The following is a 24594-nucleotide window of genomic DNA, read 5'->3' as shown; positions in this document are numbered from 1 at the left end:
CTACACATATGTGCAAACTGCTGCTAGTTAACATTCAAAGGTCTGTAAAAAGACAGGAGAAAAAACAGAACTCAGCCCTGCCCAAGGACACAGCAGTGGTGCAGGACTTAGCCTGCAGCAACTGGCACTACAGCCTGTAGTTCCAGATGTGATGGTCTGTTAGTCTGTCCAGACAGAAAATAAGCTTTGGAAATGAAGTTCTGACAGCAAAGGAGAAACTGCTTCCATTTTTTTATTTATTTATAAAAATACCCAAACTTTAAAAACCCATTGACATGAAACCAGCACCGAGGTAAGAGCGCTGGTCTACACTATGGGCAGAAAGACAGACAGCAGTGACATCCTTCGGAGAGCTATTTTAATTCATTCCATTCCATATAGCTGCTATGGACAGTTGTAACTACCTCTGATGGACGTGGGCAAGACCTCTCTATCCACATCCCCACAAAGGACTCTCACCCTTTTCTTCCACCTCCCCACTTCCCAGCTGCTCCCCTCGGGGAGTTCCTGAAGCGTAGCAGTGCTAAGAGCACTCAGCTGCCCTGCCTGCTAGCAGGGGGCCACCAGTCTCCGTTTCCGGATGCATTCCCAGATCCATTTGGGAGACACCTGCTTAGCACCAGGGTTCTCATCCACGTCCCCAATCACGTGTGTTGCTGAGGCTGTGTCATACTCTGACACGAGGTCGCCATCGTATGCGATGAAGTAGCGCCGGAGTTTGTTGAAGTCCTTCACAGAGGGTGACAAGTAGAGCTTCACACCAGTGAATATATCCAGCAGCAGCTGTGTAGTGCGAGAGAGAAGCAAAGGTTGGTTAAAAGAAAAGTAGAAATTATCCTATGTATAAAATACCCTAAAACTGCACTTCGGGCTGCATTACATCACACTGAAGAGTAACACTGATACAGCTTCCTTGAACAGCAGAAGCTAAAACAGCAGTGCCACGGCCAAGGGAATTATTACCTCATCAGTAGCAAGTGCTGCCTTTAGTGCTGGCGTGGTCAGGTGAACATGGTCTTAAGTGGGAGACTACAATTGCCCCAGGAGTGGACTTGCTATTTACATCAAGTAGCAAACAGGTACTGCAATCCTATCAGTAAATTATAGCTCGGCGATTCTTAATCCACTCCTACACTTTACTGCACAATGAGCTAGAAAGGACAATTCTCTTCCTTTACAGCTCTCATCTCTTCTATATGCAGCCACTCAGCACTCACAATGCATTGCCTCTGAAGAGCAGGACATTGTTGGTTGCTGAATAGAGAGCCTTTAGCACGACAAACCTAGCAGTGTCAGTGCTGCTGGTATAAAAAAAGTGCTGCAGAAATCTGCTTTCTCTACAGGAGCCTCATCATCACTATTTCTGCCCTTAGATTTCCTTTTAATTTCGGATGCTGCTGTGGAAACATTTTGAAGGCTTCCCATGTAGAAAGCAGAAATGGACAATGCCTCCACTTTTTCCCCCTCCTGCATGGTTGCTACCTAACTGTCCATACCTTCTTTCCATTGTCTTCTATCTCAGATGCTTTTCGCTTCTCTCCTCGTTTCTCCTCTGGCTTCTGAGGGGATTCAGCGACTGCTTTGGTGCCTAGAAACAAAGACGAGTCTCACTGTGCTGCTGTCTACATAGCAGCTGTATATTAAAAGCAGTCAGAGAAAAGTGAGGATAAGAAAAGGTAAAAGGCTTTCCCTTTCAAAAAGTTGTTCTGAAAAGTCTGTGCATTAGAACATAACTGGTAAGATGCTTTCTACCACTAATGGCCCAGGGCATCTTCCTGCCTTTTCTCCAGCTGGCTACACAGCACAGCTTTCCTCCTAGCTGTCACCATTACCACCTTTCTGGGATTGCTCAGAAGTTTGCTTCAAGTCATTCTGCAGTGCATGGCTTTGCAGCTACTATCTGGAAATCCCCTCCAGGTACCTTACCCTGTATGTGTGAACTTAAGCCAAATAAAATTAAATACTGGTTCGTGGCCAAAAATATCTCACTGAAGGGCATGCAGCTGCAGGAACAGGAGCAGCAGGTTTGCTGCTCAGACCAGTCTTACACATTCTGTTAAGGACCACAATTAAAGACAAAAAGGAACTGCAAGTCCCTGAGAAATTACATCATAATTGAGACACCAACACAAGCCAAAGCAAGGGTTGAAAACAGCTTTGCCCATTAACCATAAGATGTTTGTAAAAGCAATGTACAGAAGGCAAAGAACACACCGTGAGGTTCTCCTCCCTGGTGGGGGCCTTACCTTCTGGTTTCTTGGCTTTTGCAGGGGACTTGTTAGGGAGAGTTTTAGTCATCTTGTGTGGTGTGGAAGACCTGGAATTTCCCTCATTCTCTCCACTGCTGCCAGCTGTGGACTCTTCCTCCTCCCCAGCAACAACACTGAACTCAGCCTTTTCTTTGGAGAGTTGGTACAGCTCCTGCCCGAGCAGAAACAAAGCATTCTCTTTAGCCACAGTGAAACCTGATAAGAGACAGGAGTAGTAACGCATGTGCTCCTCTCATTTTGTATCCCCAACCCATGCAGTGTTTGCTCTTCCATTTCTTCTTCCTGCACCTCTCTGTCACTACTTTTCTGTCAGCTGTGTTCAAGCTCTCTGCTTTCTACCCAGCTGCTTGACATTAAGGGAAGCCACGCATTATCATCATCTACCAGTGAGCAAACCAGACTAACTCCTCAGAGTCTGGCTCTCTGGACTGAAAAATGGCCAACACCCAACATTCTGCACGAGAGTATTTTACCTCTCTCTCCCCTACCTGCACAGCGAGCCAAAAGAATGGACAGCAGAGGGACTGAATCACTCCTTTCTTCGATGGCATAACAAGCACTTACATCTGCTGTCAGTATCCCTGTAGGCAGCGTGGAGACAGCCCAAATGACAATGACTAGACTGAGAACAGAGCACATCAACAGCTGACTTACTGCTTGGGGTGGCAACAGGCCAAATGGTTTCTATCACTAAAGGAGGCATAGAAGCTGCGTGGGGTGGTGCAGCCCTGGGTGCTGGGCAAGCTGCCATTTGGCCTCTGTGTCATGGAACCAGGCCAGGCTACCCTTAGTCACTTCCCAGATGCCTCACGCAATCGCAGCAATTAATGGGAAATCAAATGACCATAAACGCTTAAGAGAATTAAGGTCAGATCTTTCAGGAAGGAAACTGCTCACCATGAAGGCAGTTACAAGAGCTGATAGAACTGGCTGCCAGCACAAACTTTCCCGGAAGCACAAAACAGCAGCTCATGAGACTCAAGGAAAGAAAAAAAAAAGAGACCCATGAAAAAAAATAAGATTGACATCAAAATAGTCCAGGAAACAGCCTGAGCCCAGAATAAATGGAGCACAAAACATGCCACTGGAGGTGCTGGTCAGCAAGTGTCCTCAGTGCTTATCCTATCAGAATTTGTCTTTTTAAGTACAGGCTGCTGTCAGAACTTAGTGGCAAGCGCGCTGCAGAGAAGCAGGCCATGTTAACTCACCTTCAGCTGCGGGAGGTTGGTGGCTGACTTCCAGTCTTTGTCATCTCGAATGCGAGTGCAGCGAGGGAAGCGAATGGAGATCCCATCTGCAGTGTGGGCTTCAGCTTTGGAGAACTCAGCCCCTGTAATCTCCCACACTGGAGCTTTCTGAACACAGCAGTGAGGAAGGAAGCCACGTCACGCTGTTGTGTTCTCTCGTGAACTGACCTTAATGCATCTGTGTTCCTCTACTTCTACAGCACCTTGCTCCCGCTCCCAGCACCACAGAGTTCCATGGATACCTCCCAGCCACCTTAATTAGGACAGCTTCTATTTATTTTTTATTCCAGTGAACCAAAAGATCTTCCATTAATATATACTGCCAATTTCCTTGTATCCTATCACACATAAATGGCACAGATCATACTGGTACATTCAGCATAACAACAATAGCAGCTTCTGGGTTACAGCTGTCTTTCATCTGATTTAACTATGCTCTAACTGCTTCTTCTAAGTAAGCTCACTTCTGGGAAGGATTTAATGTATAAAAACATTTCCTAGAGGCACTGCAGGTGTGACTGCCTCATGAAGCTCTTAGTCTCAAATGCACCTCCAAGATTCAGAGATAAAAACTCATGCTTCAATTCCTCTCCCAAGCATGAAGACTGATTTTGTAACAGGGATAAGCTGTACAATTATAGAAGAAGGAGGTTGCTGTACTGGGGCTGGAAAACATTTAATGATTTTAATCACTTACCTTTGGATCTGGGACAATGAAGTCTGGGTAGTAGATTTTGTTTATTTTCAGCCAGCTTGGAATTTTACTAGGATCCTATTAAGAGCACAAAAACAAGGTAACACTTATGATCATACACTAATCAAATCCTGCAAGGGAGGCTGCTGAAAGATAATGTTGCAGTAAATTGGCAAACATGTATTTAATTGCCTCTGTATGGATTAAACTTGCTGTAACCTGCAGAGCACTGATTTCTCCTCTTGAGAATCACAAAAGATTACCTGCAGCACAGCTGTTACCTGTTGGCATGCCATACATAACACCACCATGTTCCTCCAATTGTAATTCATATGAAATCATACATTTTTAAGATTCTATAACCCAGATGCCAGCAGCCTTCAGGATCTCAAGTAAATATTAAAGTTCAGCTGTTTGTGTGCTAGGTCTGGAAAAACACCATTCTGCACTTTTGTTTATGCCCCACGAAGTTCAGCATTTCAGGCTATCCAGCACCAAGGCTATCCACCACATCCTGACAAGCATTTCTCTCCCACGGCCCCATCTAGTGACTGCCTTCCCCAACTGCAACATGCCAAGAAAAAAAAGTGCTGCTTCTCCCAATAAAACTCTCAGCAGGAACCAGATGGTGCCCGGCTTCCTGCTCGGTGTTTTGAGTACAAACCTCAAGCAGTGTCTCATTGTTAGGAGATGCCCACGCTGCCCCTCAGTTCTCAGAGATAAGTTAATGGAGAATTTACCTGATTTACCTCTAATTGAGTTACTGTTTGTTCCTGGCAGAGCACTTGAATTCTGTATTTAACCAACACACAGCTCAGCAGGAAGAAGCTTTTAACAAGTCCTGTGCTGAGCATTCCTCTGCCTCCCTGCCCATCTCACCTTGCTGATCTTCACCATATCCAGCTCTGTTTGCAGACGGGCCAAGGTGGCATCATCGTGGCCACCAGCACACTTGGTCACAGTGCACCACTTCTCACTCTTGGGGTCATAGCAGCCCATGAGGAAGATGGACATCATCCCACCTGGGGGAGGGGAGAGCACAGCAGTTCATATCTTCTACAGGACAGCCTACAGCATTTCAAAAATCAATGTAAAGAACCCAAATCCCTTATCTGTGGGAGTTCTAAGACCACAAGCTTGAGATGGTTTCTCTGCATCAGTTCATACACAAAGCTGAACCTTGTTGCTCCGTGAAAGGCCAACCCGAATCCTAATGCTTTCCCGCATCAGCTGTGCCACAGCAAAGCCAGGCAGCCTGCAGTGGCCTGGGATGTGATGGGCTACAGCAGGCAGTCACTGTGAGAGCCACTCATTGCAGCAAGAAAACAAATGCTACAGAAAACCTGGAAGAGGAAAAAGCTCGGGATTTTCCTGAACCAACCAATCTGACTTAGGCTAACGCCAGACTTACCTTTACTGCCTTTCCCATAGAAAGCTCCCAGCACCACCAAGTCTGCTGTGTCAGCCATTGCACCCTCATTTAGGTAATCCTTCTTCACTTTCAGCCAGTGCCGCTTTCCTGGTTCGTAATTACCCTGTGCAAAACAAAGCAAGAACGTCCCAGTCAGAAAGGAGATGGATTTGTAGGCAGCTATCTCCTCAAACAGCCCTTGCTTTATGAGTACCAGAGCCTGCGGTGCTCAGATGTAAAGGAAGGAACCTGGATTGGATGTCAGCATCTACGAGAATCTAGAGATGTTTCAGGACTGCTCAGCTGAGTGTATTCCACCCACAGACCTCCAAGAGGTGACAGCACAAAGCAAAATAAAGTCACACGAGGCACTAGCAGCAGAGCTGTGATTAAAATGCAGTTCTGATTACCAGCTCAGTGATCTGCCTGCTGGACTGCATCACACTACAGGCGATATAAACTGACTTGGTGAAAAGCACATGAGGCTCAGAGAAGTGGAGCTCTGTCCAGATGGCAGAAAAACAGGCAAGAGAAGAAAAAACAATACCAAAATCCATGAGAAAAGTGACAGTAACTGAGATTCGGGTAAAGCTACTGTACATCCCTTCTGGGCACTGTTAGAAACCTCTTCAAGCACAACAGGGCAGAATTACAACTCAGATTAAGAAGTTCAGTATTAAGTAGAGAGATTTTTGTCCCTAAATCTCAGCATCCACCAGTGAAGATAAGACACAAACTTACCTTTATGTCTTTCAACACCAGTCCTTCCAATCCCTCACGGATGACTCTTGTGATCATATCTGCCAGATCTGAAGCTTTCTGAAAAGGAAAGGCATTGAGGTAAGCTCATCCAGACTGTCAAGTGGCTGTAGTGTTCATGCTTTCCACTTGGAGCAGTGGTACACTAAAACTAAGGCAACTGCAGAGATGAACAAGTAATTTATTTCATAGAATAGTTCTCCAATGAAAGTTCCACACCTGTTCTCTTTGCTGAACATCCAGCAACTACGCTGGGAATGTCTTAGAAGCTTAGAAGAGAGCAGCAGGACGTTGAAAAACGTAACACCAAACAAGAACAAAAGCCTCCTCAGAAAGGAGGGAGACTGATTTTGTGTCCTGAGCCTGTACCTATGCACAAGATGAGATCATCTCAGCCAGCAGAACATGTTTACTTTTCTGTCCAGCTGCCTGGGACCTATGCTGTTCTCTTCCCAGAATGCTTTATTTGCTCCAAATGTCTGAGCATCCTCCACCAGAACCAAGGTGCTCCAGAAAGCAACAGCAATAGGGGAAAATGACAGGACATAAGGCTTGTGCCTAACAATCAAAGGGAAAGTTGGGCCTACTGCTGTCTCAATGCAGTTTTCAGAACTCAGAACATATCTGTGCTACAAAAATAGAGGTGTCACGCACTTGGTGTTGCCAGTCTGGAGACTGGAAGCAGCCTTAATTAGCCTTAATTTACAGAGGGCCACGTAGTCAAGGACCACAGAGGAGCCCACAGTGCAGCGTTCAATCAAACAGCAGGCGTGCTCAACTCACTGTGACGTGCTTCATCTCTGAGAACAGGATCCGGTTGGGGATTTCAACCATGTTATCGTGCAGGAATTTACGGCGCTCACGCAGAGGCCTAAAGCAGAGCACAACACACTCAGGCTACAAACCACTCCTGACACGAAGCAGCAGGCATGTGAACTTTCAGGAAATACATTTAAGTAGTTAAATGACTTATCCTGCAGTTTCAGAGCAGATAATAAATTGTTTTAACGTTCCTCCAGGAAGAAGCTGTAAAACAAATCTATGATAAGAATATTTCGCTTCAGAGACAGGAGATGAGCGGAGCGCTGAAACTCACTGAGTTCAGCTGAAATGCAGTTACTCTGATATTCTGGAGCTGTAGAGCAGGATGGAGCACCATAGCAATGCTTTTAGCACATCAAAGATTCCCCTATGCTCTCTTGATTTTGCAGGAGTAAATGGCCAAGCCTAGCAGCCAAAGTGAACTGCTCCCTGTGCAGGGGTACTGCAATCCAGAAGGTCCATGCTCACAGACCTGGCAGGCCGCTCTCACACTGTGCCACACGTACCTGTCCATCAGGCTGACGTCATTGAAATAGATGCAGTCAAACACAAACAAGCAAACGTTGGCATCTTGGAAAGCAGCTTTCTGCAAAACAATGAAGATCGTTTAAAAGAAATCTTGCAGCAAGCAGCAGGGAATCTTAAAAATACACCACCAAAACCACACCACTTATTTCTATAAGACTTAAATACTCTTAGAACGTAAGTATTCTTAGCATTCACATTTAGAATGAATGTGTCAAAGCCCAAACTAGAAAAACAAAGCATGTTAATTTCTTAGTGACAGGGAAATAATAAATGCCAATGACTTTGAGCAACTTGAAATCCATCACTGCTGCAGCAAGAAGAAGTGTTCCAGACACTTCAGATTAATGGCTCCTTTAAGTTCAAGTACAGTTTGCCCTTTCCTGTCCTCTTCCTTACCACCATTTAATCTAGACAATGTCTACATAATGCTCTTATGGATTACATCCATGCATCATTCTGGCCTTCTGATCTGCTATGCATTTTTATAGGCAACTGTAAGCAATTACAGAACTGCAAATTCTTCCAAGGCTTTTTTTTTTTTTGAACACATATTTTAAGCTGCAGTTTTCTTATTATCCTGCTTGTGATCAAGTTATTATCAAATCTACTGCATTAAAATGGTACCTTTTCTTTAACAGCAGCCTTCTCAGGAATCTTAGATTTTTTTTTTCAAGTTCTTGAGGAAGCACCAGATCTCAAATTATTCTGTGATGTGTTTAAGTCAGCAGAGTAACAGCCTCTGACCCAAAGGTTTTCTTTTTTAAGTATACATATATATATTTTATACCTTATGTACACCAAGAGATCCAAAAGGAAGTGGCTTGCCAGTTTTATTATCAATTAGAAGAACTTCTGAATCCAGGATCATACTGTGCCCACCAGGGAAAGCCTGGGGGATGAAGTCCTTAAAGTGGGCTACCTTGAGGGAAAAAACAGACAAAGACCTGTGACTGAAGAGATGGACTCAGCCCAGTGCAGACGTTCTCTCCAGAAGTGTCTCAGAGATGCGTGTGCACATTTCTGCTGCAGCACAGACCATCAGCATGATCCACAAATAGAACAAATACAACAAAATCACTCAACCAGCATCAAGCCAAGCCAACTGCAACATATAAAGTGCACTTGTGAGCAGGTAGGTTAACTGTAGCTTCGAGGTCTTAAAAGCCACCAGAACAAACTGATTACAGTTCTACTAAATGCTGCTTTTCTAGATTTACATATGTGCAGAAATTAAACAAAAAAGTGCACAACAGAAGGCATCTTCCCTGCCTACAGGAACTTGTGACATTCACTCATGTTTACAGAGTAACAGAACAATTTGCAGGTGCTTACTTTGTGAGGCAGGACAGGTTTGAGGCTCCGGCTGAAGTAGCTGAAGTGATCCCCGTTCTTATGGACCTGCACCCTCTCACCATCGTATTTGATCTCTGCATACATGCCATTGGGGCACTTCTTCATGGCATACTCTATTGACTTGCAGGCTTCAGCCTTAGAAAGGTGGAGAGAAAAGAGCAAAAGAAATTCAGATGATGCAATTTTTAAATAAAGCTACTTTTACTTCATTTCACACACAGCCATCCATTCTCTCGTGGATCCCACTGTCCAGAGTCTGATACCCAGTCCAAGTTTTGGTTTCATTTGCCTGAATGTTGTCAGAATACTGCAGCTGTTCAGTTTTTATCTCCTCCACCTACGTAGAGGTGTAAGTATTGTGACTTTTGTAGGTGCGTGCCGAGCTCAAAAGTAAGATATTGAACTCTGATGCATTCAAACAAAAGATAAACTGATTTCAGTCTCCAGTCCAAGAAAAGCTTATGCTTTTTCCAGATAAAGGATCAGCTTCTGAGATGACAGCAAAGAAACCAATAAAAAAAAAGTCATGTCTGGACTGAATTCAAGCCACGATTATACATGAATTATCTGGCATTATACATGATAAATCTGTATCACTTATCTGTCTACTGATTCCTAAAGGTGAAGGTTTCTGACAGTACAAATGAGAACTCCATTTCTTCCTCTGCTATAGGTTCCCCCTGCAGGGGGGCCGACATTACCAGCATGGGCTGAACTGGGGTCATCAGAGAGGCCTGCACGCTGAGCGCTCGCTTCACACCTGGCGTCCTCTCAGCGTCCTGCTGGTTCCTCAGGACTCGCTCCACCACGTCCTGGAGGTTGCGCGACGCTTTGAACGCCTCGTAAGCGTTTGGATCCAGAGCATCCAGCCTTGATTGGAATTGAGAACGGAGGGAAAACGTATCGACCTCACGTCTGCGGCTCGTGCCTTAAGAAGGTAATGCTCACTTCTGCCTTTAGCTCGTAACCAAAGGCGATACTTACACATGCTTTGCGCCGGCGTTCATTTTCAAGTCATGCTTAATTAGCCTGATGATGCATTTCAGGTCGTTGCCTGTACATCTGAAGTGTGAAAGAAGGTTCAGAGATGGCAGACACTTATCTGTACTATTTTCCAGCTGAAAAAAGGAAACTTGTCAAGGCCTCTGCAAAAAAGGTCTTCCCATTCTGCAGGGTTTCAACTTAAGAGAAGGTTTTATTAGTGATATCCCAGAAGCAGAAATAGAATATCCAAAAGGCTTTTGATCATCTTCATATTTGAATGCCAATATTAATTTTCCCTCTGTATAGAGATGCCCTCCAAAATTCAGTTAAGTAGGGCATCTAGAGTGAATCTCTATCACAAGCCAAGCCACACAAAGACTCTTCAGCACGTCTACATGGCTTAAAGGCTTTGCCCAGCTTACCTACAGCAAGAACTTAAAAGTAAGTAGGGTAGTTATGCAAACCATTTGTTTAGCACAGATTCAACAGTAATTAATGGGCAAAGATGATTCTCCCTGACTTGAATGTGGGCCAATCAAGCCACTGACAGCAGCTTACAGATATAAAGTTCAGTCTCTGTAGCTTATGATTACTTTCTCATCTGTTCCAGCTTGTGAAATGCGGATACCCACTCCTATTTTTAGTGTCAACCTTCAGATTCAGAGGCTGTTTAATCCCTTACCTGCGAGTGATATCTTGCAGCACGCTTTGCTGGTCATCTTCCTTAGTAAGCTTGGACAGCTGGATGAGAAACTCATCGACCTCCTGGATGGTCAGGAGGCTTTTGGCTGCTGGAGGACAAGATTTGCTCTGCTCAAAGAAGAGGCGAACTGTCTCAGAAACGTCTCCCTGTCTCCAAGAAGAAAACAAGGCTGTTGGTCAGAGCTCTGCCCAGCAAGTGGGAAAGCTATTGCTGGAGATTCAACATGATTCTAGCAAGCATAGGAACAATGCTGCAATTGCATGAAGGAACTGCAGCCAAACATCAGAATAAAGCTGCCATTACACACAGTACATCTTTTCAGCCCTTTCACTTGCAAAAATGTGTGCAAAAGTACCACTATCACCCAACTGCTGTATTTCATTTGTTACTGCTGCAGCATCACAGACTCCATATTTCCTAGGATTAGTCCACTTGTAAATCCAAGAATCTCTGCCTCGTGGTGTCGTTAGAAGGTTGTATATACCTAGGCAACAGAGGTGAAAGAATTCACCTGTTTTCTTCATCTTGCAATGAAATCAGACACGTGCTCAGTCAGTTACCAACTCCTGTGCACAGGAATTAAATGCACACACAGGAATTAAATGGCAATTATATGAATCTAGCTTAACAAGCCAACTTAAGCTCATAGGGACAGACCTATTAATTTAGTTCTTAATTCATGATATTAACAAAAAAAGTGACATAAATCAGTTGAATAGGAACACACTAGACAAAATGGTTTACAGAAAGCAGATGCAGCTCAGCTTGCCTAAGTATTTTAGTCTTATTTTCTAATGTTTTGCAGACAAGTTCACATCTTGCTTTCTCATCAAACATTATTCTCTAGATGTTCCAGATGGCAGAAAGCTCTATGAAATCTGCTAAAACAAACAAACTAAAGATTTACCAGCTCCTTAACAGTTAAGCTAACAACTTTTCAAATAATGGGGTGGGGGGGGAAATATCAAGAATCTCCCTATCAAGAAACTAAGCAGCAGAAATTAAGAGAGCTGCTTTCTGTACTCACCTGTTCCAGGTCCCGGACCATTTCTTCTTGGCTGCAGTTAAAAATCCTACTGAACAGCTTCACAATCTGCTTATCATTCAAGTTGTAAACAATTTTAATGATGCCTGGTAAGAGTAGCTTAATGGTCAGGTATACATCACCATGAAAACCATCTGGAAAAAAAAGCACACACCATTAGAAACTGTCACCATTTATTTTCATCTACAGGCTCTGGCTGTTTGTACTCATTAGCATGACTGGGGAAAAAACCAACACAGCTGTGTCTTCCTCATTCCACCAAACTGCTCTGCTTCACGTGGAAGGACGTTTTTCAGGGGATCCACAATTTCTCTCCAAATCTGATTCTGGTGCTGATTTTGGTGGCATCTACAGACACCCAAGGCAGTTCTGGCCCAAGACATCCCTTACCTGCATTTGTTCTTTGGATAGCAGTTCACTTCACAGACATTATCAACATAATTCAGAAATCATCACTCCTCACAGCCTGAACTAAAGAGCAATCCGATTTCAACTCTCCCTTGCTTTTGATATAATAACATGGAGGTTTGAGAGGGTTTTCACATGCAGAAAACGCAAAGCAGGAATAATACCTCCTCCACTTCCCTTCTTCAGGAAGTCCTGGATGATCTGTGTTTTCACATTGTAACTAGGCTTGTCAGCAACCATGGCACAGAGCTTCCTGAACTCTCGCAGCAAGCAGTCTTTGTGCTTCGGATCACAATTCTTTGCAGACAGGCTGGAGTTGTGGGAAGAGTTTGCAGACACCTCTTCAGAATTCTTGGGCTTGGCTGAATGAAAGACAACAGGTTGCTCTTTTATTAAGTACAGCATAGGCAGACTTTGAAGATGAGAACACCTCTAAGGTAACCTGAGAAGAACAAACCCACTGTGGAGACAAAGCTTCAGAACTGAGTAACGATGTGCTACCCCAAAATCTGTGACTAAGTTTCAGTTAAATTTAAAAAAATGTATTTTCTTCCCCGCTAGTTTTGTTCAGGATTTTTCTACCTTGACTCTACCAGACAATTACAGTTAAGCCTTGGTGAAAACAAACTCCTGCTGGCAGATGCTTCTATTTTATTTCTGCTTCACATGCCTTCTCCCTTCACGGGAGCTCATTTTCCTAACATCATTTCTAAAATGAGAGAAAAAAAACTGAAGAGAAACTCACTTAGCTTTTATTTACATCTGTCGAGCATTTGACTATTCAGCTATAAGAGAATGAGAAACAAATGGGTTGGACAGGGGCTCTGGCAGCTGCTAGACCAACCTCCTGCACAAAGGAGGGCTACCTTCAAAGCTGATGAAGCTGCTCCGATGAGCAGCACAGCGTCGTTGTGTGAGCAAGCTGTACGGCATGATTATTTTACTAAGTAGCACTAAATATTTCTCAGATCCCACAGTAATCTTGATTAGTAAACTTGATTAGCACTTGAAGGAAATTGATGTTTGCAGCCTCCCTTTCAGCAAGACATGGTGTCGTTCAGAGAATGAGAAAGGTCATTAACCAAAGCAATCAATCATAAAACAATGTAACCTGTATGCAACAGAGCTAAGCCTACTTTCCCATACGTTCATACTCTATGTGCTCCCAGTCCTTCTGCCCAACTCCTCACCAACACAACCACACATTCTCACCAAACCAGATTAAGTAAAATAGTTACAACAAAACCACCTTAAACAGAGAAAAAAATGACTGAACTGAGTCAAGTAAAAAAAAACTCATCAGTATTGGAAAAGAAGGATTTCCCAGAATCATTTTAAGACTTACCTGTGAAGCCAGAGAACTTCTTTGGATTGATATTAGCCAATGGATCTTTCTGGGGACTGCTTATTTGTCCAGTGGCAGTGAGCTTAGCCTGAACTGTTGCTTTTTTCTTCGGTGTACTTGCAGCCTTGGATGTAGCTTCTGTAAAGCAGCAAAGCAAAGGTACAAACCAGTAGCCAGATATAATCTCCAACACCCCTGCACGTACATAAGATAAACTGCAGCAAACAAGTTCTAAAACTGGGGATGAAGGCACATTTCTCATACAGCAAAAGGTAAAAGACTACATGATTTAGCAAAGTTCACAAAAAAGGATGAAAACGGAAAATAAATGATGCTTCCTCAGGGCATTAATCTGAACTTTAAGCATCTAGGCCTGGATTAAATCACCTTCTCCAGTCAATCATGACAAACAAAGTAAGGAGTGCTATTCCACAAGTGCCCACTTACTTGCCTTTACTATCAGGCTCAGGCACAGGTCTGAGCCCTATCCATCTTCTCATTAAATCATGCTAACAAGTCAGCCAAGGACTGTTAGTCACAGCAGTGAGGCCCTGGCACCTGCAGAGAGCCGTGGGTGCCCCATCCATGGAGGTGCCCGAGGCCAGGCTGGATGGGCTCTGGGCAGCCTGAGCTGGTGGGAGCAACCAGCCCACAGCAGGGGGCTGGAACCAAAGGGTCCCTCCCAAGCCATTCTACGATTCTGCGACTGCAAGGTAAACACGTGGCTGTGCAGTGATTGGTGGCATAACCAGAGAAGGAGCCGTGCAGCAGCGGCCCAGCTCCCACCTGGCATCTCACCTGAGATGAGGTTGGTGATCAGTTCTTTCTCCCCATCCTGCAGCTCTTCCCACCCTTCCAAATCCGTGATGTCTTCAATTTTCTTGGTGGTTGCCCGGGCCTTCTCCAGCTTCTCAAACATACACTTGACGTGGTACCATTCCTTCATATCCCCGCCAGACTCCGTGAAAGGGTTGGGAACGATCTTCCCGATGCGCACCATCCCCTTCACGATCTTCTCCTTGCACTTCTTGCAGCCGGCCGTGCCGCGTTTGGCGTAATCCACGCAGTACCTCTGTTCGGCCATGTCCTCCGCCGCCGCGCAGGCCCGGCACGGCCACGCGTGCACGGGTGGAGGGACGAGGAGACTCGCGGCGACGCCGCCCGGCTTCCAGAGCACACAGCGGGCAGCCGCACTCACCGACGGCGGGCAGCGGGAGCCGGGCAGGGCAGAGCAGTGCGACCAGGACCTCGGCCAGGAGAGCAGCGCCCTGGGGCAGCCGAGCCCGAGCGCCCGAGCAGCCCGAGTGAGCGCCGCGCTGCCCGCGGGCATCCAGCCCGCCTCGGGCCGCTGTAAGCGAGAGAGGAGAGAGGGGACGCTGAGCCGGGCCTGCGCCGCCCCGCAGGCCAACGCTGCAGCTGGGCAGCAGAGAGCCTCCACCACCACCCCGATGCCGCCCGCCGCCCACCGGTTCCACGCTTCCCACCGCCCCCAACCCTTCCGGCCCCGCCGCCGCCGCCACTTCGCCTTTTCACCCGCAAACCCCCCCCGATCGCTCCCGCTCTCACCGCCCCTCGCTTTGGGCCTCACCCCACCGCCACCTCTGGGCCACCGTAGAACAGGGCGCAGGCGCAGGCGCAGGACACCGCGGCCCCCCCCGCCCCCCCCTTTCCAGCAGCCCGGAAGTGACGTCAGAGCATGCGCTATGCGCACAACGACGCAGTGGGCGTTGTGCCCCATCCCGACGCCGAAGGCCCCGCCCCCCAGGTCAGGCTCCGCCCAACAGCGGAGCGTGCTGCCGCCTCGCGCCGATTCCCGCCTTTTGTACCGCCTCGCGTTCCCGCGCGCGCACTTTCCCGCTCGTGGCGCCGCTGAGGCGATGGCGCGTGGCTGCGGTGTGCGTCCGAGGGTGAGGCAGTGCCTCGTCCCCAGCCTCCAGAATCGTCCTTCCGAGGGCACTGTGCCACGTTCGTGAAGGTCTGAGGGGATGTCCTGTTCCTGACTCCACCAAATGGGTGCTCCAGGAGTACTGTGCCATGTCGGCAGAGCTCTCAGGTGCTGCAGTATCAAACCTAGCCCTCCATGAGCTGTGTTTGTGCAGGCGTGAGGTGCTGGCAGTCAGTTGGGCTTCAGAACGTGCCTTCCAGGAGCACTGCACTCTGCCTGCCCAGGCCTGGGGCACTGCTGTATCACTCGGCCTCACAAGATCAGCCCTCAGAGCACTGCTGTGTGTTCTGTGGGTCTGAGGCACTGCTCTGCTCCTGGCCCAAATGCCGGCCCTCCAGGAGCCCTCACGGATCTGCACAGCCCTGAGGTGCTGCAGTGTTACCTCAGTTCTTCCTAGAGCTTCTCAGTGATCTTGGAGCCTGGTTTTGGGAACAGCTTTCCATTTCCCTGCCGAAGGATCTGTTGGGTGGAGCTGGGATGCTGCAAGGGATTTGGGGTGAGGGTGCCACGCACACCACCAGCATGGTTCCTGCCGTCACCCAGAAGGACTCTGGGCCTCCCTGACCTGCTGTGCTGTTGCTCAGCATGTCTGAGGCAGTCTGTGAGGGGCAGGGTGCAGAATTCGCATCGCCAGGCTTGTTACTGCTGCGCTGCAGGCCTCCAGCAAGCACAAGGTGGACTACAGCCATCTTCCTTGTTTTCGCTGCACGCCAATCTCCAGCTACACAAACTGGGCTGTTTGGAGCTGTGGATGAGGATAAAACTTTGCAAAACTGGGATGATGTCCATTAGAGAAGCATTTCTTGTTAGTAAATATGGCTGTAAAGCAGCAAGTCTGCATTAATTTGCAGTACTTCACAGTGCAGGACTTTGCTCTCGCACAGTGCATACCATTCAGAAGAGAAATTTGCCGGTCTTTTGTGGTGCCAAAGAGGTGGGAATCCTGAAAGAGAAGAACTGAGCTCCTTAGACTAACCCAGCATGGCTTTGAGCCCCTGATGATGATTTGCAGCAGGGTCAGGGTGCTGGGGAAGTCCTTCACAATTTCTGTACGTGGAAGGCATCTGTACGGTGCTGTGCTTCAGTGCTGGAATGCTGAACTGGATACTGTGAGAAGCAGCTCCAGGACCACGCATTTGACAGACCAGGGTTAAAGGTATGGAAGTTTAATGTGGTTAAGCTTTTTATTGTGCCAATTACTTCATGAAAGGATGTACCATTAAGAAACTATTTACAGAGGCAACTGTTGGTTGTGCAACATTTAGCATAACTGTGGCCTCTTGTAGGGGAAGATGATCCTGACACCCAGGAGCAGATGTGGGTGCATTCTTCAGAGAGAGCTTGCAGGGAGCACAGAGCACAGTGCAGTGTTTGTGGCATCTCTTTTGGTGTTATCTTTCTTTTATTGTGTTTTGCCTGGTAAAAGAGATGAAGTAGAAAGATGAACTTGGGCTGACACGAGCTGCAGTGCCTTATCTGGTTTAAATGAGGCAACTGAGCAACCTCCCAGTGGTCGGATTCGCTTCTGTAACTTTTAGTGTCTGAAAGTCGGCAGTGATCTGAAATAGGCTGTGATCAGTATAGCAGCCTGCAGAGGGCATTTCAAAGGCTCGAGCAGGGCGAGATGAATTGCCTGCCGGCTTTTCTTGATCAGCGGGGGTTTTGGTGCCTCCTGGACAGGTAAGTGAAGCAGGAGGGCTCCCCTCCGGGGGCAGGAGATGGATGCCCCGACTGGTAATGAAGAGCAGTAAGCACAGGCAGGAGGCAGAATGCTGCAGGGACAAAGCGTTTGGCTTTCACATCAATTTCTTCAGCAGGAAGCTGACACAACTGCTGTTTGGATGCTTTTAAAAGGCCTGGAAGTAGCAGCAGCAAAGCAGGGCCGCTCCTAGTTCCTGCCCCCTGAACAAAGCAGCTGGGAGCTCTTCATCCTGAAGAGTTTATTTGGGTGCTCATCTGCAGTGGCACCAAAAGAAGGGGTGAAAATTTGAAGCTGCGTTGTCAGAGCTGTTTGTGGCCGGTGGGTCTGAGTGGGTGTTTCAATTGCTGTGGTGCTGATATTGGTCTCTGCTGTTAATTCTACTGCATATTCTGGGTTGCAAAGCACTTTTGCGAGGAGGGGAATTAAAATTGGTTTGGGTTTTATGTTTTTATTTCAATAAACTCCTCCAGCTCCCTGTTTGGCCACCTTTAAGCACCTGTGAATGGAACTGCATATCTGGTGAGCAGCTTTCCACAATGCTGCAGGAAACTGATTTCACAGAAAGCCCAGAGAAAACTAGGAGGTAAATTACTGCTGTTTCCCAAAGGATCAGCAGGGAGCCACTGTCTGTGGGTAGCTAACAGTGGAATTGCTGAGATGAACCTCTTCGTGCAAAGCTCTTTGTGAGTCATAAACAACAGACCAGCAGGGAGGGCTCTAGGAAAGCAGAACTCTGCTATGACTATATTCAATTAATACAGGGAAGATAATGCCAATAAAGGCAAGATTTAAATGTCTAAGTCCATTCTTGCGTAAGCAAAGTGGTGATGAGATGCCTTGTCAGGAGTTAAAAGGCACGTGAAAGTGAAGTAATAGTTTCAGCTTTGCTTTATGTCTTTTTCCCCAGTGTTGAGAAGAAAAAAATAATTGTAGTTATTTCATTTTATACCAGTGTTGAAAGTACTTCATAAAGAAAAAGGGTTCACTTTGTCCAGATCTTCTGGTTTTGAATGGGGTTTGGGGCTGAAATTAAAGTCTTGGCGCAGGACTTACAGAGTTACATTCCAATGAATTCAATCTTCTTAGTATTGAGAAAATGTCCAGAATCTCACTGAAATCAAATAAAGGGAGGAAGATGTTTAGAATTTTAATAACTGCAGTGAACAAATGCATCTCCCTGTATGGCTGCTGAAGCAGATAGGGAATCTGGATGTGTTTATTGAAATACGGGAGATAAAAGAAATGGAGAAGATTATAGAAAACAGGCATGGACTTGAAATGTATTTTAAAAGAGGAGAAGTGATGTCAGTTAAGTAACAGATCAAAAAATGTGAGAAAGTTAAAAATCTCAGTGTTACCCACTTATTAGTGCACGTGTTTGTTGCCAAGACTTGTTTGGTTCGGGCTTCAAAAGGAGAAGTTGCTGCAATTGTAATGGCAAAGGCAAACAGGTGGTGGATGGCAGTTCAGGCTGGAGGCATTCCCAGTGCTCCAGCTTTGAGCAGTGTTACAGGGCTTTCTGGCTTGGGAAGGTGTGGGAAGTTTTGGTCCGAATGGCTTCTGATATCTTTTCATGGCCACATTCACATGGATTCAGTTTTCCATGGAGCACTCAGGCGCCCCAGGGCTTGCACAGCACTGCAGTGCAGCTGAGGCTGAGTGCAGCAGTGATGGCACCTCTCAGGTCTTTGTGGCCCTGTTGGGTGGGGAGAGGAGAGAGTGTAACGTATTGCAATAGAGATTGCTCCTTTGCAGTGGTGTGCTTTCTGGAACAGCGAGTGGACTAAACGCGGAGTAAGATGAGATGCTGAAAATCTGGATCTCCAAACAAGAGCCGTACTCTTCTGCCCAAGGTGCTGTCGGCTCTGTGGTCACAAGTTCACCTTTCCCTTCCCTCCATGTTGGCACGCTCCGTGCCTGTGTAATTCGGTGCACGTGATACAAGCAGCCACGGCACCGCTGTGCGTCCTGCTCCCGTCGCAGCAACACGCCTGCCTGGGGCTGTGACAGAAAGATGACAGCGAACGTGGTGTAACCCCAAATTGATTCACACAGCCCTCTGCGTGGGGCGGCGTCCAATGTGAACTTTGTCCTTTCAGCCAAGCGCGGCAGAAGTCTGTCTCTCCTCCTTAGCACATCTCAGCTGTCTTTTTGAGGGAAGATGTTGACGTTTGGTACGGGGACATTAGGAATACTTGAGTAAAGGCGAACAAATGTGAAATATGTCATTTGTGGTATGGGTTGCCCAAAGAATCATTTAACGGCCGTGAAAAATGTGTCAGAGATTTCCAAAGGCATTTAGGAGATGCTGATGCCCATTTGTTGTTAATGCTAATGAGAAGTGAGCGTCCAAATCACTTGGACGGGTTTTGGAAAGCCTCAGCTAGATTCATTTCTTCCTGGAGGAAATTACATTTGACAGGAGGCTTCTGATGCGGGGAGAGAAGGGCATTGGGGGCTGCTGTTGGAATTCATTGTATTTCGGTTCAGAACTCTGCCAAATGTGCAGCAGATACAGATGCTGATATCCACACCTCTATTCTGCTGTCAGCTAACATAATATCCTTTATTTTTCTGCGTACTGTGTATGCTGTTAAATTAGATAGACGTATTTGCAAGGTGAATGACAAGTGTAATTGGCTATAAATGCTCCATTTAGAGAGATTGCAAACTATGTTTAAGTTACACCCAAATGCACCTGTACTTGAGATGCAGAATCATTCAGCTCCCACGGCACCTTCATTACATCCATACTTCATCCTCCCACACAAATAGATTCTGAGGAAAATAATTTCTCCCCAAATGTGCATCTGCTGCAAATTATCCTGGCATCATTACACATGCAAGCACAGTGAGCACAGATCTCTCGTGCCGTGTGTTGGTGCTGCTGGAAAGATGACACCTATTCTGGAAAACAAGGAAGGCTCGAATTAAAGGTGGGCAGCTTTTATCTCAACAACTGGAAAGCTTACAGGCTTTAAGTTCTCAATTCCTCTTCTCTATTTCTTCATTACACTAAGTAGGAGTTGGGTGCTGATAGAGAGCAGACAGGGCCAAGGCAATTTGAGTTTTTTTTGTCTCAAGTAGTCTGTGTTCTGTGCTTTAATACACAGTAGTCCTGAGGCTGCTGCATGCTTTCCCACGTTCTTTCAAACCTCATCTGTCACATCTGGTCTGCATGGCTGCTGTACACTCAAAGAAAAGAGAGCTGAATAAAAGCAGCTGCTCAATGAATGCAGTATGGATTGTGGGTGGAGGTGCGCCTGACCTGCAAACTGCCGCTATTCAAGTGCTGTCGCTGTGATACCTGAGTCCCAATGGCAGCTGCTCTATTCAGCCCTGCCCAAGTAGGCTGTGAGGTGTCTTTAGCTGTACAAACTACTCGCATTCTTCAGACTTCATACAGCTCGGGCCATGTTTTAGCAAGCAAGTGGAAGTTCAGGTGCAAGGAGTCTTCTGGAGAGCCCAGCACTTGCCCCTTCTCATCAGCACACCCTCAGGAGGGCACCTGCTAAGCAGGAGAGGCAGAGCCCTGCTTGGGGAATGTTCTGCTCTCCCATGGTATGGGGAACTTCTTTCCTTCACTGCCAGTCTGATTTCTTTCTTTCTGAGTCTTCCCCAAAGTAGTGTGCAGTGTTACACACTGCTGTGCTAGTTGCTGCGTGTGTAATTAGTGACTTCATGGCTCCCAAAAGTTAGTCTTCAACCTTAATCCACCCTTTGCATTGGTCATCATTCCACATTTCTTGAAAGCCTTTGTGATGTGAAGACTGCACAGATCTACACTGAAACTACTTTTATTGGGGAGATGGGATGTTAGGAAAAAAAAACAACAAAAACTGTTCATCTTGGAAATTAGAAGCATAGAAGTCTATCAAGCCAGATAGTGACTTCCATTGCAGAGCTGTTAATGCAGCTGTTTATGCAGAGAACAGCTCAGCAAAGATGGACATTTGCTGCTGCTCATGCTTCAAAGACCTGCACTGAGATGCCAGTGCTGCAGCCTGGCAGTTTGGGTTCCTGCTTGAACAGCTGCTGTATGCCTTGTGCTCCTCTCTGGAGTGTGGATGATTGTCACAGTACTGCTGCCTTTGCTTTCAGAACCCCAGGGAGTGAGAAGAGGATTAAAAAATTAAAAAAAAAAACAACAAAAAACCTAACTAACAAATGCAAAATCTTTGCATTTGGGGCTTTTTGTTTCTGTGTATCCTTAGAGCATATGGGGGGATGCTGGTTTATTCCTGCCTGGGATATGTTATAGATCTGCTTTCAAAGGAATGCAACTCCTTTTTCTATCCTCAGGGTTCTGCAGGTGGCTTAAGATGAGCAGAGCAGCTGCGTATCTGCAGCCTAAAATTACACCCTGACTTTGCTGTCCCAGAACCATCAGGTCCTGCACTGCTGCACAGGCAGAGGGGCTTTGCTTCCACCTTGGAGGTTTCTGTGGGCCCCTTTCTCCAGGCTGTCGAGGGCTCTCGGTGGAGTCCAGGTATAGCATGTCTGTCTGTCCTCTCATTCTTTCTGGCCTCCATTCTCCCCCTTTCATCATCCCATACCTGGGATCTGGTGAAATAAACACTTATGAGTGAACATGCCTGCATACTGAAGCAAGAACAACGTTTAAAAAAACCCCCAAAAACAAAACTTTTCCATCCCATTGTTATATTGCAGAAACCTGGTCTGCATGCAGTTACACCATTACCGATAGGCACAAGGTCACGTTAACTATTTGAGCAGATGCTGACAGTGTTAGAAACACCCACCTGCTGCAAGATGAAACCCAATTACCAGCCTCATGCTGTTATAAAAACCTCAAGCAGCAGCTCTTCTTGTTCTTTGCTTGTGGAGAGGTGTGTGGGCTGGGTTCAGGCCCAGGGCTTTGCTCTCTTGTGTCTTTATGAAGATCCCTCCCCATGAGATAGGAGATGTGGTGCTAAATAGCAGTGTAAGAGAACGATGCTCATCATTACCCTATCTGGATCAGTGCCTCTTCCTCCTTACTTTCAGGGAGTATTTTTAAACCAGTCAGTGATACGCCAGGGACACTTGAAAGCTCTGGGAAGCTTGGCTTGTAGAGTCTCACATGGAAGGGATGCAGGGTCTGCCTTGTGAGGAGGCTGGCAGCTCTTCTTAAGGTGTTTAAAGGTGTTCAGCTCTAATCCATAATAATGAGATACCTTCTTATCTAACTGAAGTGCAACACTTCCTAACAGCTTTCTGCCTTCTTTTGAAAACCTACGTATTAAATTACTATGAGACAATAGTTTCTAAAAGGCATTCTCCTAACCTTAGTTTCTTCCCTAAATTGAATGAATCTAGTGAAGTGTCTCTTAGAAACAAATCTTTTTTAAACCTGCACTCTATTCTTCTTAACCTCTCTGCCCTAAACAATTTCTGAGACAAGATGAATACCAGCCTATGAAGATCATAGCTACATATATTCTACTTAAGCATTCACTTGGCTGGTAGCCTGGAATAAGTCACTTTTGAGGGTTAAACAACTTCTGGGCTATGGATGGGACTTCATTATGCAATGTGTGAGTCGTTATTACTGTAAGCTGGTCACTGAGGTACAGCTGCTGCATTTGCTACAGAGAGAGTACAGGCTCTGGGTTGGTTACCCTGCTCCAAAACCTCCTGTCTGAAATGTGGATGGAACAAGTGGGTTAGTCCTCTGCTGTGGGAACTTTCTGCACCTTGCACTGTTTCGTATAATGTAGTGTTCTTGCTGCTAGAAAATATAGGAAAATAAGGTTTTTGTTCTCTGAAAGGATTATATCCTGGCTTTGAGACTCTTGGAATTGCTAATGCTAGCTTAAAGATGGCATGGGCTGCTAGCACTGCTGAGAATCAGACCAAGAGTGACAGCACTTTGATATCGGAGGCTTCCCATTTGAATCTCAGCTGTCCTCAGGGCTCCTGAGCTCTGGTGAGGTGACCAAGACGACTGCGCTGCTACAAGTGTGTTGCTTGGAAGGATTTTCTCCTCCCACCATACTCTCCCAAATGCATTGGGCTGTTCAGATGGACAAAGCTTATTTGAAAAGGGTTAAGAAGTAATAAAGGCAGGACAGTGAACCACGATCAGCTGTTCATGAATTAAATAATCTTACTGTTTCTTTTGCTGATAGAAAGTTATCTAACAAGGTAGATAAGAAGGGGTTTCTAGCTAAACTTATCCTACAATGGGAATAAAAACTCACATTGTTGGTTTGGACTTGTACAGTGGGGGGAATTGCTTTGTTGTGTTCAAAGAAGTACCAAAATATTCAAGGTTCCAAACATTCATGCTGAAACATTAAACATCTGTGTCTTGAAAACTCACTAAAGCAGGTAACTGCTTTTTGGGCCTGTCTGAAGTGCTTGGGTCTGCTGGCTGAGGTTTGAAGTCCCACTGAAACGCACAGTCATCTTAGATTAAGAGTTAAACTCACCTTTATTGCATGCTTGGAGTCAGAGGGGATGGATGGTGACATGGTTTGGATCACTCTTCCCACACAACACGTAAAACTTGTGCATCTGGTTGAAAATCAGAGTGGAATATGATAGCAAATGCATTCTACCCTGTGTGTAGTTTTTATAGCTGAGCCTTGCTCCAAGTTGTGGCGTTTTCACGTAAGCTGTGTGCCTCTCAATGAGTTACTGCGAAAGCTGAGAGATATTCATACTGGTGGGGTTGCTGCATCCTGCTTGCTTTCAAATACCCACGTCCTTACAGGGAACACCTGTCCTAGCTAACATGATGGGACAGTCCTTCTTCCTGCTTTGAAATAAGCCCCAAACAGTCAGTGACCCAGTGCCTCTGGGTGTTGCCAGTTTTTTTTAGGATTGATGCTACAAAGCAGTGTTTTACTGCTCTGCTCTAAGGGCTTTGCTCATAAAAGTGCTTAACCTTCTGTGTAACAGGAATGGATGGTTAATTCAGTGCATGTTTGCTCGCTTTCTGCATGTAAATAATGATCTGGAGGGTGCTGACAGTCCATTCTAAAGGGATTGAGTAATGTAGAGAAATCTCCTGTGGAAGTGCCCCCAGCGAGTCTCCTGCAGATGAGGTGAGTGCCAGTGCTGTTCTGTGCACTGAAATTGGTTGGGCTTCCTGTTCTCCAGGCCCCTTTGGCTTGCCTTTGCTGCAGTGTGAAAGCCTTTTTGACACACACGTACTTAACTCTTTCAGGACACCGTACAGAGATTGCTGGTTCCTTTGCAACCTGCCTCTGGAGATGCTGCATAACTTAAATCATCAAGTTATTCTTGCAAACAGTTCTCCCGTTTCATTTTAATACTTCAAAGAGTTACTGGACCTCATAATATTGATCTATTCACTTCCTGCCCTTTTATAGCTGCCTGTATAATTTCTGATCTTTAAATCTGACAGCTA

General features: G+C 46.1%; 1 protein-coding gene across 4 annotated transcripts; it reads right to left on the bottom strand.

Moving 5' to 3' along the window:
• Positions 1-214: 214 nt before the first annotated feature.
• LIG3 (DNA ligase 3) lies at positions 215-15213 on the bottom strand. 4 transcript variants are annotated; one of them, XM_052688615.1, is made up of 20 exons: positions 15136-15206; positions 14368-14917; positions 13570-13707; positions 12389-12586; positions 11799-11950; positions 10751-10917; positions 10069-10146; positions 9786-9954; positions 9064-9219; positions 8519-8650; positions 7710-7789; positions 7165-7252; positions 6364-6441; positions 5623-5746; positions 5091-5233; positions 4215-4289; positions 3479-3625; positions 2247-2421; positions 1497-1588; positions 215-783 (listed from the first exon to the last, which is right to left on the bottom strand). In XM_052688615.1, exons 2-20 carry the CDS (start codon positions 14897-14899, stop codon positions 550-552), a joined length of 2958 nt encoding a protein of 985 aa, XP_052544575.1. In that variant the 5' UTR covers positions 14900-14917; positions 15136-15206; the 3' UTR covers positions 215-549. The 4 variants fall into 4 exon arrangements, with proteins under 4 accessions (XP_052544575.1, XP_052544576.1, XP_052544578.1 ...); XM_052688616.1 differs by lacking the exons at positions 215-783; positions 1497-1588; positions 2247-2421 and adding an exon at positions 2428-2892 and having other exon boundaries at positions 15136-15212; XM_052688618.1 differs by lacking the exons at positions 215-783; positions 1497-1588; positions 2247-2421 and adding an exon at positions 2428-2851 and having other exon boundaries at positions 15136-15211.
• Between the last annotated feature and the right edge of the window lie 9381 nt (positions 15214-24594).

The sequence above is a fragment of the Tympanuchus pallidicinctus genome, unplaced genomic scaffold (genome assembly GCF_026119805.1).
Source record: "Tympanuchus pallidicinctus isolate F22 unplaced genomic scaffold, pur_lepc_1.0 scaffold24, whole genome shotgun sequence".
Lineage (NCBI taxonomy): Eukaryota > Metazoa > Chordata > Aves > Galliformes > Phasianidae > Tympanuchus > Tympanuchus pallidicinctus.
This window is presented reverse-complemented; position numbering and strand designations above follow the sequence as displayed.